The sequence below is a fragment of the Budorcas taxicolor genome, chromosome 1 (assembly GCF_023091745.1).
Source record: "Budorcas taxicolor isolate Tak-1 chromosome 1, Takin1.1, whole genome shotgun sequence".
Lineage (NCBI taxonomy): Eukaryota > Metazoa > Chordata > Mammalia > Artiodactyla > Bovidae > Budorcas > Budorcas taxicolor.
In genome coordinates, this window is record NC_068910.1 from 87,597,134 (window position 1) to 87,613,111 (window position 15,978).

The 15,978-nt window shown below is 39.3% G+C and overlaps 1 protein-coding gene across 1 annotated transcript in view; it reads right to left on the minus strand.

Annotated features, from left to right (window-relative positions):
• LOC128053856 (multidrug resistance-associated protein 1-like) overlaps positions 1 to 10,554 on the minus strand; it is a 95,770-nt gene extending 85,216 nt beyond the window's left edge. The window contains exons 1-2 of the mRNA XM_052646323.1: positions 10,492 to 10,554; positions 4,369 to 4,430 (exon numbers count right to left, since the gene is read on the minus strand). Of these exons, the coding sequence (XP_052502283.1) occupies positions 4,369 to 4,430; positions 10,492 to 10,554 (125 nt within the window). The remainder of the gene's footprint in view (positions 1 to 4,368; positions 4,431 to 10,491) is intronic.
• Positions 10,555 to 15,978: the final 5,424 nt, after the last annotated feature.

A 15,978-nucleotide genomic window follows, 5' to 3' on the forward strand; every position in this document is an offset into this window, starting at 1 on the left:
ATTCTGTAACTCAAAGAACAGATCTGAGAACACAATTAACCAGTGTCTTGAAAGAGACATTCTCTTAACAATAGCTATGATTCAGCTACAATTGTTTCATCACCAGATAAGCAACCACATTAGTTTAATGCCAGTGATAGCTTCAGATAATGGCATGCCATGAAAATATTTCCTATCTAGTTCTGACATGTGAGAGTTAAACAGAAAATAAATGTAATATTCAAAAATTATAGCTTATTGGTTGTTTGATCTAAAATATAGACTTTAAGATATTGAGTTGCTATATTTTAAATTCTGCTGTTTTATTTGATATTAAATTTAATTTCAGCTTCGTACTTCATGCCTCCTAAAATTGTGTTTGTAATATTGAATATAAATGCATATTGTTTTCATTTGCCAAAATGCATATAGTTTGATAATAAAAGTTTTTAAAGTACATGTACTTAAAATTATTTGCATCATTTAAATTCTGTTAGCTTGTGACTTAAAACTGACAGTCTGAATATTTTAAAGCCAGTGTAGACATCACTCTTATTCTCCATTCATGGATGAGACAGAACTCAGGTTTGAAAAACATATCTAAACATACACAAATTTGAAAAACCAAAATCATTAACTGTAAATAGTCCACACTTACATAGTTTCCATTTAAACTTTATTTTTTCTAGTGCATAATTTAATATAGCATATTGTCATAAAATTTCTGCAATCCTCTTTAAGTGATTCATAAATTTGTATAACAGAATTTTTATCGTAATTCAACTTCTGCCCAATTATTTGCTTATCAAGTCTATCAGTTTTCTACTTCAACAACTTTTACAAAGATCACCAATAATTTTTACATTGCCAAATTCAATGGAGAGTGTTCATTTCTTATTTTAATTTTCAGTATTTAGTCCTATTGGTCACTTAACATTTTTTCCTTTTTTGACAGTTTCCCTACCTTCCAATCACACTGTTTCTTTGGTTTGTCTGTTACATTCTGAATACTTAGCTTCCTTTGTAGACTCTCCCTCCTCTTACTGTTTAAATACTGAGGATTCCCAATACACTGTTTGTTGAATAGATTCTCCTGCTTGATTTCAATGACATTCATGACTACAGATCTACAGTCAATGAGGCTCAAATCCACAACTGCAAGCCCGAGATCTACATCTCCAACGTGTAAGTTTTGTTTTGTTTTTTAAATGGGGATGAGTCAGGCACCAGAAATTAAAACTTTGCTAAACTGAATTCACAAATTTTCACCATATCTGAAACTCTCAGTTATCTGACCCAGAAACCCAACGTTATTCAACGCTTTCCCGTTCTTCAATCTCCTCTTCCAATCTTTCTCTTAAATGTATTCCTTCCTGTTCATCATCTTTATAATTACTATGGTTCAGGTGGTAACCATAAATCTACCAAGATATTCAAAGAGCCTCCTAACCAGTCTCTCTCCATTTTCATCTCTTACATATATCCACAGAATTGATCAGGTGATTTTCTGAAGTGCAAATCGTATGTCACTCTCTGTTTAAAATCCTTCAGCGCCTTCTCACTATCTTCAGAATATCCGACAGAACTCTTACTGATCTGTCCTTTCAACTTGATCTCTTGACATACCAACGTGGAAGGGTCAGTTCTCCCCTGCCTCCATGATGTGTATATGGTGTTTGCTCAACTGGGAATGCCACTTTGGCTCAGTCCTATACTTTTTAAATGTTGGGTTAAGGCATTAATCACTTGTGAAACATTCCCAGTTGTGCAGACTTGGTTAAATGACAATTCTGAAAATTGTGTTTCTCCATCATGCTTAGACTGCCTTTTTGTGTAATTGGTAGTATACTTTTTAATCTTTTTAATTCTATTATGAATTCCTGGAAGACAAGTTCTAGATCATTTATCTCTGCATTTTTAAAGGTTAGCATAATGTAGGACATCTAGCATGCAAAAAACTTTTTTTTTTTAAAGCATTCATCTACTCTTAAAAACACGCTGGGTTAGCCAAAAAGTTCATTTGGATTTTTCCATACTATCGTACAGAAAAATCCAAATGAACTTTTTGCCTAACCTAACAGTGGAAACAGTGTCAGACTTTATTTTTTTGGGCTCCAAAATCACTGCAGATGGTGATCGCAGCCATGAAATTAAAAGATGCTTACTCCTTGGAAGAAAAGTTATGACCAACCTAGACCGCATATTCAGAAGCAGAGACATTACTTTGCCAACTAAGGTCCATCTAGTCAAGGCTATGGTTTTTCCAGTGGTCATGCATGGATGTGAGAGTTGGACTGTGAAGAAGGCTGAGCGCCGAAGAACTGATGCTTTTGAACTGTGGTGTTGGAGAAGACTCTGGAGAGTCCCTTGGACTGCAAGCAGATCCAACCAGTCTGTCCTAAAGGAGATCAGTCCTGGGTGTTCATTGGAAGGACTGATGCTGAAGCTGAAACTCCAGTACTTTGGCCACCTCATGCGAAGAGTTGACTCATTGGAAAAGACCCTGATGCTGGGAGGGATTGAGGGCAGGAGGAGAAGGGGACGACCGAGGATGAGATGGCTGGATGGCATCACGGACTCGATGGATGTGAGTCTGAGTGAACTCCGGGAGTTGGTGATGGACAGGGAGGCCTGGCGTGCTGTGATTCATGGGGTCACAAAGAGTGGGACACTACTGAGTGACTGAACTGAACTGAACTGAATACTTGTAGATCAAATTGGGCAATTTTGTTTCTACCAACTATAGAGCAAGGGGCATTAAGTTAGAATGATCCATTTAGTTTCACATTATCATAAATTTTCTGTTATAGGAGAAAACATAAAGAAAGTTGTTGAATGTATAAAATTAGAAAAAATGAACTCTTCTCATTCAATATGATATAATTCTTGTGTTAAAGCCCTTATCACATATTATAAATATTCTGTAAGACAAACCACATTATATGCCTTATGAAATGATTGTGTGTGTGTTTTAATGGGAGTATAAATAAGTATAAATGAGAAAATTTTCAGCAAAAAGCAGAATAGGTGGCTCAGATGGTAAGGAATCTGCCTGCAAGGCTGGAGACCTGGGTTTGATCCCTGGGTCAGGAAATCCTCTGAAGAAGGAAATGGCAACCCACACCAATATTCTTGCCATTTCCTTCTCCAGAGAATTTCCTGATTCAGGAATCAAGTCCAGGTCTCCTGCGTTGTAGGCAGATTCCTTACCATCTGACCAACCCACTCCAGTATTCTTGAGTTTCCCTTGTCGGTCAGTCAGTAAAGAATCTGGCTGCAGTGCAGGAGACCTGGGTTTGAGTCCTGGATCGGGAAGATTCCCTGGAGAAGGAAATGGCAACACACTCCAGTATTCTTGCCTGGAGAATCCCATGGACAGAGAAGCCTGGTAGGCTCTCAGTCCATGGGGTCGCAAGAGTTGGACACGACTTAGAAACTAAACCACCACCACTGATATTCTTGCCTGGAGAATCCTATGGATAGAGGAACCTGGTGAGATACAGTCAATGGGGTCACAAGAGTCAGACACAAATGAGTGACTAATGCTACACTACATAGATAAGTATAAATGAGAGCATTTCCAGTAAAAAGTGAAATAGCAAAACAGAACAAAGAAAGCTTGAAACGAGAACTCAAACTGACTTCTAACATCAGGTCAGTCTGCTCCTCCTACCTAGGTACCTCCTACCTGGATATCAAGCCTACCTGGCTTCCCTTTCCTTGAGCCTCAAATGTCCTCTCCGTAAATGCCTATCTCATAGGGGAAAATTACATGAAATAAAATATATAAAGTGGGTAAAAGTAAATAGCAGATACATGATGATTAAACACATATGTGTATATATACGTCTGCTGCTGCTGCTTAGTCGTTTCAGACGTGTCCAACTGTGTGTGACCCCATGGACTGTAGCCCACCAGGCTCCTCTGTCCATGGAATTCTCCAGGCAAAAGTACTGGAGTGGCTTTCCATGCCCTCCTCCAGGAGATCTTCCCAACCCAGGGATTGAACCCAAGTCTCTTGCACTGCAGGCAGATTCTATACCACTGAGCCACCAGGGAAGCCCTATGTATATGTATACATACATGTACATGTATATGTGTATGTATATGTATACGTATATGTTCATTTTCACTTCCTAGTGCTAACAGGGATAGAAATACTATAAATGGGCAGCCATATTGCAGGAGTATTAACAGTCTTATCTGTGGACCTAATTTGTATGTTACTATTTGTGATGTTTTTGGAATAAATCACATGAGAAGAAAACCTTTGCAACGTTATTTTGTAAAAATATACACGCTTAGATTAAAGGAATAACATGTAAGTGTCATTTCACTCAGAATTTTCCTCAATGTGTTACACTACAGGTAAATTAGTAACATTCTTACCTACTAAACCAGGAATAGGTCATCTTACTGAAGAATGAAGCACTTTTCTCTGGACTGCATCTCTAAAATAAATAAATAAATAACAGCTAGTGTACAAAGAAAATGCCTTTATTTTACATTTGAAATATCTTTGTCAGCAAATGGAAAGTAAACATGAAATAATTTATATTTCATCTATGTTGGTAATATAATCTTTAATTAATACAATTAAGATATCCTTGGACAATGCATTAGGGGAAAATAAAGATTTCTCTAATATTATGGCTTTTACATAGCAAGAAACCATGTAGAAAAGGAAAACTATTCCTAAATTTCCTATTATTTCTTCTTTTTCTCTCTGTCTCTCTCTACATATGAATCAGCACACGTGTATATATATATATAGCTTCTCAAACTAAAATGACTGTGTATATATGTATGTATATACATGCATATATATAAATACATAATTTGGCTTACATATATGCACAATATAAGCTAACTTTAAAATATTTAATTGCTAAGTGAAAAACAGTTTTATCTTTCTTCTGATAAATAGGAAAACAATAGGCTATAATAGGCATTTGGTTTACTCACTTCTGTGTAAATGCTTAATTACATAATTTATATAAATGTATATACACATACATAATTATATATTATCACAATTATATATTATTTGGGAAGGTTATAGTATTTCCATAATACTCTTTCCATTGACCTGATAAATTTGACCAAAAGAAGAGGGGTTTAAAAGAGAAGGTCTCAAAGGCAATAATCTTACATTTTCTAAGGTCAGCATCAATCTCTATTTTTACAAAGTTAAACTAACCACAAAATTAAATTTCACTGTTAGAAACAGTCTCATATTTAACAATTTTGCATTAATCCTCTCTAATCCAGTTCTGATTTCATATTCACAAACTGTTTATCGTGTTAAAAAATAATTCTTATTCTAAAAGAATGAAACAATATTTCATCCTGAACAGCAAAATATTCTTGGAGTAGGAAATGGCAACCTACTCCAGTATCCTTGCCTGGGAAATCCCATGGACAGAGGAGCCTGGTGGGCTACAGTCCATGGGGTCACAAAAAGTTAGAGAAGACTTAGCGACTAAAGAATCCGCCTGCAATGCAGGAGACCCCAGTTTGATTCCTGGGTTGGGAAGATCCACTGGAGAAGAGATAGGCTACTCACTCCAGTATTCTTGGGCTTCCCTGTTGGCTCAGACAGTAAAGAATCCATCTGCAATGTTGGAGACCTGGATCCGATCCCTGGGTTGGAAAGATCCCCTGGAGAAGGGAACGGGTACCCACTCCAGTATTCTTGCCTGGAGAATGCCATGGACAGAGGAACCTGGCAGGCTACAGTCCATGGGGTTGCAAAATGTGGGAGACGACTGAGAGATTTTCATTTTTCACAGCAAAATATTCTGATTAAAGATGAGAAAGCATAATACTTCAAATCTGTTCTCTGAGTTATAGCAAATGATACACTATAAATCATTGCATGTGTGTGTGTGTGTGTGTGTGTGTGTGTGTGTGTGTTTATGAAGAAGGAAATGGCAACCCACTCCAGCATTCTTGCTTGGAAAATCCCATGGACAGAGGAGCCTGGCAGGCTATAGTCCATGAGATCGCAAAGAGTCAGATACAACTTATCGACTAAACAACAACTATATATATACATAAATATATAGTTGACCCTTAAAGAACATGGGTTTGAACTGCATGGGTCCACTTATATTTGGACTTTTTTTCGTACCACACAATCATGGATTGGTTGAACCCATGGATGAGGAGTTTCAGATACGGAGGAAACACATATATGGAATGAGAATGTGTGTGTGCTCAATCGTGTCCAGTTCTTTGCAATGCCACGGACTGTAGCCCTCTAGGCTCCTCTGTCCATGGGACTTCCCTGGCAAGAATACTGAAGTGGGTTGACATTTCTTTATCCAGGGGAACTTCCTGACCTAGGGACCAAACCTGCATCTCCTGTGTCTCTTGCATTGGCAGACGAATTCTTTACTACTGAGACACCTGGGAATCCCACATACATGAAAGGCTGACTATAAATTACAGGCAGATTTTTTAGTTTGAGGAGATTTGACACCTTTAACCTCTGTGTTATTCAAGGGTCAACTGTATTTTAACAAATTGCTATATATCCTTACACTGTTGTTTCAAGAAATAAATGCTGTAACAAATGTAAAACATTTATCACACAGTGGCCCAAAACAACCACGCAAACACGTGGTTGAACTATGATGTTGTCATAAATCTTGCTATCAAACACATTATTTGGAAAATTAGTACATATATCAGTGAGGAAAATGTGTGAAAACTCTGATTAACTCAGTGGTCACATTTTATTTTATAGGGAGTTGCCAATTTGGTAATTGGCCACCAATGTGAAGATCATATTCACATCAAAAATACACATATTTCCGTGCCCAACTGCAAATGGCTGCAAATACTTTGCAGCTTTTCCCATCCAGAGACTGATTCTATTTCCCACTCCTTGAATCTGGGCTAGCATTGTTTCTTATTTTGATTATGAGAATGCAACAGGAGTGATGTTAAGAGAACTCCAACTCTTAACTTCAAAAGTCTTGCTATGCATGGAACCCTGAGTGCACCATGTGACTGAGCCCAAGCTAGCCTCCTGAAGGGAGGCTACATGGATAGACCACATGGAGTAGAAACAAGGTTCTCATCTGACAGCCCATCATCCTGACCAACAGCTTGAAGACTGCCCAACATACGAGGACATTGGTCCTACATTATCCAGCCACCAGCCAACTCTCCAGCTGACAGTACATGTCTGAAAGAGCTCAGCAGAGATTGGCCAAGCTAACCCAATTGAGGCCATGATCCAGCTGGGCCAGGGAAACATCAGCTAAATAACAACTTTTCAGGGCAAAAGTCTTGCAGGGCTAGTAGACAAGGTTACTTTAGCAGGCCAAGGACTGGGTATTTGACATCTGCTCTAGGTCCATTTTTCATGTGAAAGCATCTTATACAAGATTCTTTGAGTTCTCTGGTAAATAAACTGCCTCATTAGATGAAGGCCAGGCATCTTATACTGAAGTTATTACAGTGAATTCCAAGCATATTTACCTTCCAGAAGAAATATCAGGCAGGCAAAATATCTAGTAGAGGCAATTAAATCTTACCAAGTACCAAGAAGATACACATGGCTTCTCAGTAAATAATTACTGAATTCATAGCATGGGTCTCACTGAGTGTATTGTCAACATATTGCTGCAAAGCAACATCTAGAATGAACCCAGTAAGTTCATTCTATCTTCAGGTCATAATTCTACGCCCTCAGCTCTACCTGTTACGTGCTGTTACTGTCTGCTGCTACTTAGCAACCCCTTTCTTCTTGTCCATTTCCTTGTACTTCACTTCTGCTGGCTAAATCTTCCTTGTGCTTGAATCGTCTGGAGGATGTATTACCATTAGTGATTCCTCTCCTCCCATCCCTACCTCCAAGTCTCAATTTCTTGTTCTGTGTTACCAAAGCAAACTCAACAAATTCCTTACATGAGATGTAAAGGCTCTTCAGACTTGTCCTCCCTGAACTTACCCTCACTCTTATCTGACTATCCAATAATTTGCCTGCAGGTACTTTTTCCTTCCAAACTTATCTTCTCTGGAGGGTAGAAAATACTATGTTTCAGTTCAGTTCAGTCGCTCAGTCATGTCTGACTCCTTGCAATCCCATGGACTGCAGCACTCCAGGCCTCCCTGTCCATCATCAATTCCCGGAGTTTACTCATGTTCATTGAGTCAGTGATGCCATCCAACCATCTCATCCTCTGTCATCCCCTTCTCTTCCCGCCTTCAATCTTTCCCAGCATCAGTGTCTTTTCCAATGAGTCAGTTCTTCGCATCAGGTGACCAAAGTATTGGAGTTTCAGCTTCAACATCAGTCCTTCCAATGAATATTCAGGTCTGATTTCCTTTAGGATGGACTGGTTGGATCTCCTTGCAGTCCAAGGGACTCTCAAGAGTCTTCTCCAACACCACAGTTCAAAAGCATCAATTCTTCAGTGCTCAGCTTTCTTTATAGTCCAACTCTCACATCCATGCATGACTACTTGAAAAACCATAGCTGTGACTAGATGGACCTTTGTTAGCAAAGTAATGTCTCTGCTCTTTAATATTTAATATTTCCAGGGTCCAGCTCATAAAATGTTTTACATGAATAAATATGTGAATGAATTAATGCTAATCACAACCAATAAAATTTTTAAGAGATTTTCTATTTATACCTCACTATGCCAGCCCTAGAAACTCAATCAGAAAGTCATGTTCTTGGCTTATAGGTTAGGCTGGGATTTTTATCTGAGTTCTACTATGCCAAAAATATAGTCTAAGTAGTAAAATATAACCATACAAGGTTTTCAACATGCCTGAAAGCCATCAACTTAAAAAAACAAAAAAAAAAACTTGGTGTCATAGAAGTAACAAACAGAAAATGCTATTTAAATTAGTATTTTCAATCTTTTCTAAATGGATTCTTGGTCCAAAAAGCGACTGACATTGAGTAACACCTGATGCGAAGACCTGACTCATTTGAAAAGCCCCTGATGGTGGGAAAGATTGAAGGCAGGAAGAGAAGGGGACGACAGAGGATGAGATGGTTAGATGGCATCACCGACTCAATGGACATGAGTTTGGGTAAACTCCGGGAGTTGGTGATAGACAGGGAGGCCTGGCATGCTGCAGTTCATGGGGTCACAAAGAGTTGGACAGGACTGAGCGACTGAACTGAACTGAATAGCCAAGGAAATAAACGTAGTTGGAATCTTAAAGGAAGAGTTCAGTTGAATTTGGAGTGAAGAAATTGAGTTTATAATTTCCCACCACACCTGTTTGTAATTCACTGCCTTTGGCCACCTCTGAGGTTAGACTGATGATGTTAAACCAGTTTGGCTGATTAAGCCTGACATGTCTCAAGTTAAAAAAACAAACAAACAAAAAAAAACACGAAAGGTATATTGTCCTAGTGGAGCTCTTGCACATTTTAAGAGACTTATTCACTACCTATACTTTATAGATTCAAAAAGAGTACATATAATTTGTCCTACTTTTAAAGAAATATATAGTTTCATATGTAATTAATAGACTGTCTTACTTATTTGACACTTTAAGTTACTAACAAAAGCCAGGATGAGAACAAGATCCTCTGAATCTGAAATTTTCTATCTTGCTTTTTTAAGTACTACAGATCTAAGTGTATTAAGCCGATTTCTAAGACCTATCTTGTGTAGTGATGAGAAGTAAAACAAGTAAGATATTTTTAGGAAATCGGACTTCCCAGGTGGGGCTAGTGGTAAAGAATCAGCCTGCCAATGTAGGAGATGCAAGAGAGGTGGGTTCCATCCCTGGGTTGGGAAGCTCCCTTGGAGAAGGAAATGGCAACCCACTCCAGTGTTCTTGCCTGGAGAATTCCATGGACAGAGGAGCCTGGCAGTTTACAGTCTACGGGGTCTCAAAGGGTCAGAGGACACGACTGAAGCGGCTTAGTACACGTGCCGGCATACAACAGCAGAATTCACGGCACATGAGTTCCACTGTAGAAGACGCACCTGTTACCACAGCGTGGCGGTAGGGATAGGGTGCCGGGGGAGCAAGGCACAGTCAAATGGCCGCAGTTTCTGGATTTGCCCCAGGCCTCGGGTTCGCAATACCATGTCAGTTGACAGTTTATTTATCCCGGGTCCCTTCCTGTGGTTTTATTGGGCTCTACCACTGGTTGTAGAATTCCATCCCACCCTCTACTCCTGCAGCGGAAGTCAGGTCCCTTCATTCTTTTCTCAAATGCTCGTTTCTGTTTACAGGGGGGGGCCACTTATCCCTTCAAAGATGCCTCTTTCCCTCCTCCAGCAGCCACCTTGACTGAGATCTTGCTCGGTGAAGTTTCACACCATCCCATGGACAGATCTTAGCTCTTCAGACTCTGTGTGTGTGTGTGTGTGTGTGTGTGTGTGTTTGACTACTACGCATACAGGGATCTAAGACATCAATTCACGTTTCAGGGTCTGCACAGTCAACTCTCCCCAGTTCCCTTGGTCCCCAGATTGGCCGGAAAACCGCCCCGCCTCTCCCACCGCCACCAAAGAGCTTTACCTGCGCCTCGGTGACCCGCTGGTAGAAGCCGCTCGCGCCCCATCTCCCCAGGATGGAAAACATGGTCCACGCGGACTCCCGGCGACGGGAAGCGGAGAGAGGTCCGGGCTGACAGCTCTCTTTCTGGGGGACTGTCAATCCGGCGTCTGTAAGGTGGAAGGACGCGAGCGCCCTGCCCGGGCGTGTCGGCGGTCGCCCAGCCCTTCCCCAGCCCTCCCCCGCCCGCGCCCGGGCGGCGGCTGGAAAGAGGGAGGGGCCCGCTGGGAAGTGGGACCTTCCTTAGAATCAAAACATCTCTGCCTTTTGGGGAACTTGTACTGGACTCAGTAATTCTCACTCCAAAATGTGTCCCTTTATAATAGAAACTCAAAGCTCTTTCCTCCCTGGGGTGACATTTATGTGTTTGCAAACAGAATGTTAATATCTGTCCCTTATAGAAAACAGGTGTCAGTAGAATTTTACAGAGAGAAATTAACTGCAAGGGCTTTAAGATTAGAAACTTAAAAAAAAAAAAAAAAACTAAAAATGAAATGCTTCTCTTAGTATTAAGAAAAAATGACAGTATAGGGAATCTAAATTTTACTTTTCATATTAATCATCAGGCTATGTAATAAATGGAGTAACTTCGTAGTAACTAAGGTTAGCAAAGAACTAGGTGAAATATGATACATAACATATAAAGGGGGATATGAAAATTAAGGATAGCATTTTGACATTTAATAAATACTCATGGATCATGAACCTTGTATAAAGAAGTATTGGTTTATGCAACAAATCCCTTTCTATGAGATGTGTCATTGGTCTAATGAAATATTTTGTTTTGATTAACTTAGAACTTGAAATAACAGAAGAGGGACTAACTTTAAGAATTCTGTATAATGGAGATAAGGATAAGGAAATGTGATAATTTTACAAGAGTGGGTATTATGTTTCAGAACCAAGAAATATTCTGTCTGCTTCTTGAAATTAATGTTAGAAGTAGAAAAAAGAATTGAGTATTTAGAGAAAGAAAAAAAAAAAAACCAGCATCCTGGAAAACATGGTTCAAAGATGTTATGCAGGGGGAGTTTTAGCCTGCCCACAAAGTGGATCTACGACAGTGTCTACATAAGACACAGACCAAATGACACCTCATGGAGTTACAGTGCTAGAGAATGTTTAGAACACCATTAATGTGGCTTTCTTCCTGTCTTCAGACCGTATTTGTCGGACCCCATGCAAAGAGGAAGTTGTAGATTTCACTGTAAATGTGTCTGTGAAGAACTGGAGTCAAAGTTCAGGATTTAGAAATCGTGTTTCACATTTTCCAGGACTTTTCAACAAATTCACCTATCAGTTTGGGGACATCTTTTACTCATCAGCCTCAGCCTGAGGGATTCTTTCCCCATCTACAGGTTTAAACCATTTATTCTTTGGATTCTAATCAGAAAAGTCATCCTCTTCTTAAAGAGATATCTCCTGATTGTTAGTTACAAGGAAAGAAGGATCTTGAACCTGTACCACAGAGGGGAAGACAAGAAAAGCAAGGCCTAGAACTAGATCAGGCTTCAGACTCAACATTTTCTTCCTTCCTGTTGGAATTAATTCCCTCAGGAAAGGGTAGTTCTAACAACAGGGAACAGACAGATTTCCATAAATACTCAGCTCTTTAAAGTGACCCAGCTCCTGGATTGGTGGGAAAGAGGAATGCCTAAGGCAGTGGAATAGATAAAGTTAGAAAGGCTTTAAGGTGTGTTGGGGAACTGGAGTGCTGGAGTCCTCACCAAAAGGGATTGAGGGAAACATCCTTGGGTGCCCCAGAAAATTACATTTTAATGTCAAGTTTCTGCAGGAGGAGATACAAGATAAGACGGTGCTAATGAAAGGGAAGGCCTGGGGTTTTTTGTTTGTTTTTGTTTTATGAAAGAAATTACAGTTTTTATTGCTCCAATGCTTAATTAAGGGAAACTCAGTGAAACATTCCAATTTGTCTAAGGAACAGAAAATGTTAAATAACATGGCCCTGGCATAAACAAAATCTTCCCACAAAATTAGCATTCTGACTCAGTCCATTCTCATGCTAGTTGAATTGGGAAATAAACATTTCCTTTTCCAGCAAAAAGAAGATTAGAGAGAAGTAGAATATAAGGGCTTAGGGATTTAATAATGAGCGGGGCATATTTTAACATCACAATATTTCATTTTTTTAGGTTGCAAGGAAGATTCATTACTAGAGTTGTTATCCTTCCAGGGATTTTGCTCTACTTCCTACATTCCGCAGGCACTGCACCTCACCCTTCCTTATCGTGGAAAGCATCATAGATCAGGGTCAGAACCTCTGAGGCTGGGATTTCCCTGGTGGTCCAGTGGTTAAGCCTTCACCTTCCAATGCAGGGGATGCTGGTTTGATCTCTGGTCTCGAAACTAAGACCCCACAAGCCTCAGGGCAAGTAAAACAAAACATTAAAAACAGAGCCAATATTGTAACAAATTCAGTAAAGACTTTTAAAAAGAAATGGTCTACAACAACAAAATCTTTAAAAAAAGAAAAAGCATCTCTGAGGATGATTAAAAAGTAAAACTGAAAAGAATCTGCCTGTTTCCTGTAATTCTCTGGGGATATGTTTATCATCCTGGGTGAGAAGTCACTCATCTTTCCTGACTGAGGGGTGGAAGAGATTTTTTTTTTTTTTTGCTCTCATTAACCTTGGTATTAAAAATTGAATTCATGACACTATTCAGTTCATGGCATAGCATCATCATTTTGTGAAGTATCATTTTTATTTTATTTTAATTTATACTGTTTCCCCATCATAAGTCACTGATTTGGAGTTACGAATAAGTGTCTTTTCAGTTCAACTTCTACACATGTATTGAGACGCTTCTTTATACTTAAAAGCACTATGGTGCTATTTTATCTGTTTCAAATATATAGACAAATGGTACTTTCCTAGGAAGTTATCGGACAATAACAACTTTTTATTATTCCCTCTATCCCCCTGTATTTTTTAATTTAATGTGATTAGTACAGCATCTACCTATGTGAGGCTATGTGATATCCCACTCATTGTTCCTGGCCGCTGCATGATGTTCTGTTCCATGCACACACCACACCTACCAGGAACTCAGAATGTGACTGAGTACAGACTCTAAAGAAGCCTGCAGACGCAGGCCTGGCATCACTATTTACCAGCAAATCATTAACACCTCCTGGCTCACTTGTAAACTAGAAACGTAGTGCCTTTCTCATAGGTTTGCTGTAAGGACTGTGTGATTCAATCATGTTACAAGTAAATTACTTAGAACAGCAAGCGCACGTGGTGAACACTGCATAAATTATTGTGATGATTATTACTTAGCTAGTCACTTAGTGAACAATGCATAAGCTAACTCTAACTCTGCCTCATGGTCAGTGTTTGGAGGACTTTCTCTTTTTGAGGACTGATATTGCATTTTTCTTAGATCGAGTGTTCTCAATATTTTTTTTTTTGACTCAAGACTTTAAATTTTTGAAAGTTATTGAGTACCCAAGTAACATTTTTGTGTGTGAGATAGCTCTATTGATGTTTGTCACCTTAGAAATTAAAACTGTAAATGTAAAAAATTAATTAATTTTAAAACCCATTAGATGTTTTTTAAATGCTGGAAATTAAAACTAAGATTACAGGGTTTTCAGGATATATCCCAAGCCCCCCATGTCACAGAGGAGGTGACTAGGTCTGGAGAAAGTCTGATGACTTTCCCAACATTACAGTCAAGGAAAACTGGGGGAAAATATCAGATTTCCTTGAATCCAGGATTCTTTGTGCTTTTTGGTCCCCACTATACCAATCTAATACCCTTCTACTGTGCCTCACATTGCTACTGATTTGCAAACTTGAGAGAAAAGCTGAAAAGTCTGTGCATTTAGGGGGTTTCCCCCTTGGCTCAGTGATAAAGAATTCATCTGCAGTGCTGGAGACATGGGAGACAGAGACGTGGGTTTGATCCCTGGATCAGGAAGATCCCCTGGAGGAGAGCATGGCAACCCACTCCAGTATTCTTGCCTGGAGAATCCCATGGATAGAAGATCCTGGGCTTGTGATCATTTTTGTTGCCATCCCAAAGTTGTAGCCATACAAGTCAGCAAAAAAGGAATTTCCAAATATTTTACAAAATTTTTCTTTAGAGCTCCACTATATTTTCCTGAATGTTCCTCTTAATTTTTTTAACAAGCATTAATTTAGTACCTCCCTGTACTAGGCATTCTGGCAGGTGCCAGAAATATAATGAATCATTCCCGTCCTCGTCAAAGTATACACTAGTGGGAAAAAAGAAGAAACAAGTACACCAAGAATAAATAAATAACTGCAAAATCTATAGAGCAATGAAGTAAGTGAACAGGATGCAATATTAGAGAATAGTCAACCAGGGTAGGCACCTCTTCCCAGATTAGCTAGTGAAGCCTCACAGGTTTAATGTGATGAACACACTGGACAGAATAATAAGTGCAGAAAACTGAATTCATCTGTTTTTCATACTTTTTATGATGTGCGTGCATGTGTGCTAAGTTGCCTCAGTCCTGTCTTACTCTGCAGTCCTTTGGACTACAGCTTGCCAGGCTCCTCTGTCATGGGATTCTCCAGGCAAGAATACTGCAGTGGGTCGCTATGCCATCCTCCAGGGGGTCTTCTGGACCCAGGGTTCAAATACATGTCTCTTGCGGATCCTGCATTGCAGGCAGATTCTCTACCACTGAGCCACTGGTGAAGTCCCTTTTATGGTACAAATTACTTATAAAATCTTCCCATGACTAAGTGTACTATACCTGCAGTACTTTTCTTCATTTCCCTGCTTTCCTCTCCCTACCATCATCTGAAACATTATTTGGTTTCTAAGGAGGCAGACGTGAGATAAAGTGCACACTTACATGCACACCGGCTGAATCTTATTCCACATATCTCTATGGGATTCTTTCTGGACATTCCATACATAATGCATTTCAAATAGATTTGAATACTTTTGTCAAACTCATATAAGAAGCTAGAACAGAGACCAGGGGACCTTACAACTTAATAATAGCTCATATTTAGAGTGTATTTATTATGCATCAGTTGCATAGTAAAATACTCACATTTAGTTCAGTTCAGTTCAGTTCACATTCAGTATCTAATTAAGTTCACACAACCAAACCCGTGAATTTTTGTGGAAACAGATAACGTGAAAAGAGACATATAGTCTCTGAGCCAAGAGTTGACCAGAAACAGTTTTAAAATCAAGGTATTCAGAATGGAGGGAAAGAGTGTACCCTAAATTCAAGAGCTGTGGTGGCTTGTGTGCACATTGATATTAACACAACTAGGAAGGATGATGTGAGCAAAAAGGGACAGGGTTGTTACCGTAGAGGAGTGTTCCTGGAGAAGTACACTTTCACTGTGCAAACCTTTTCATTCTGATTCCAGTGAACTAGGAATACTTGTATGAATTTTCCATAGTTTAGGTGGGTAGTCTCTGAGTCATTTATCAGTT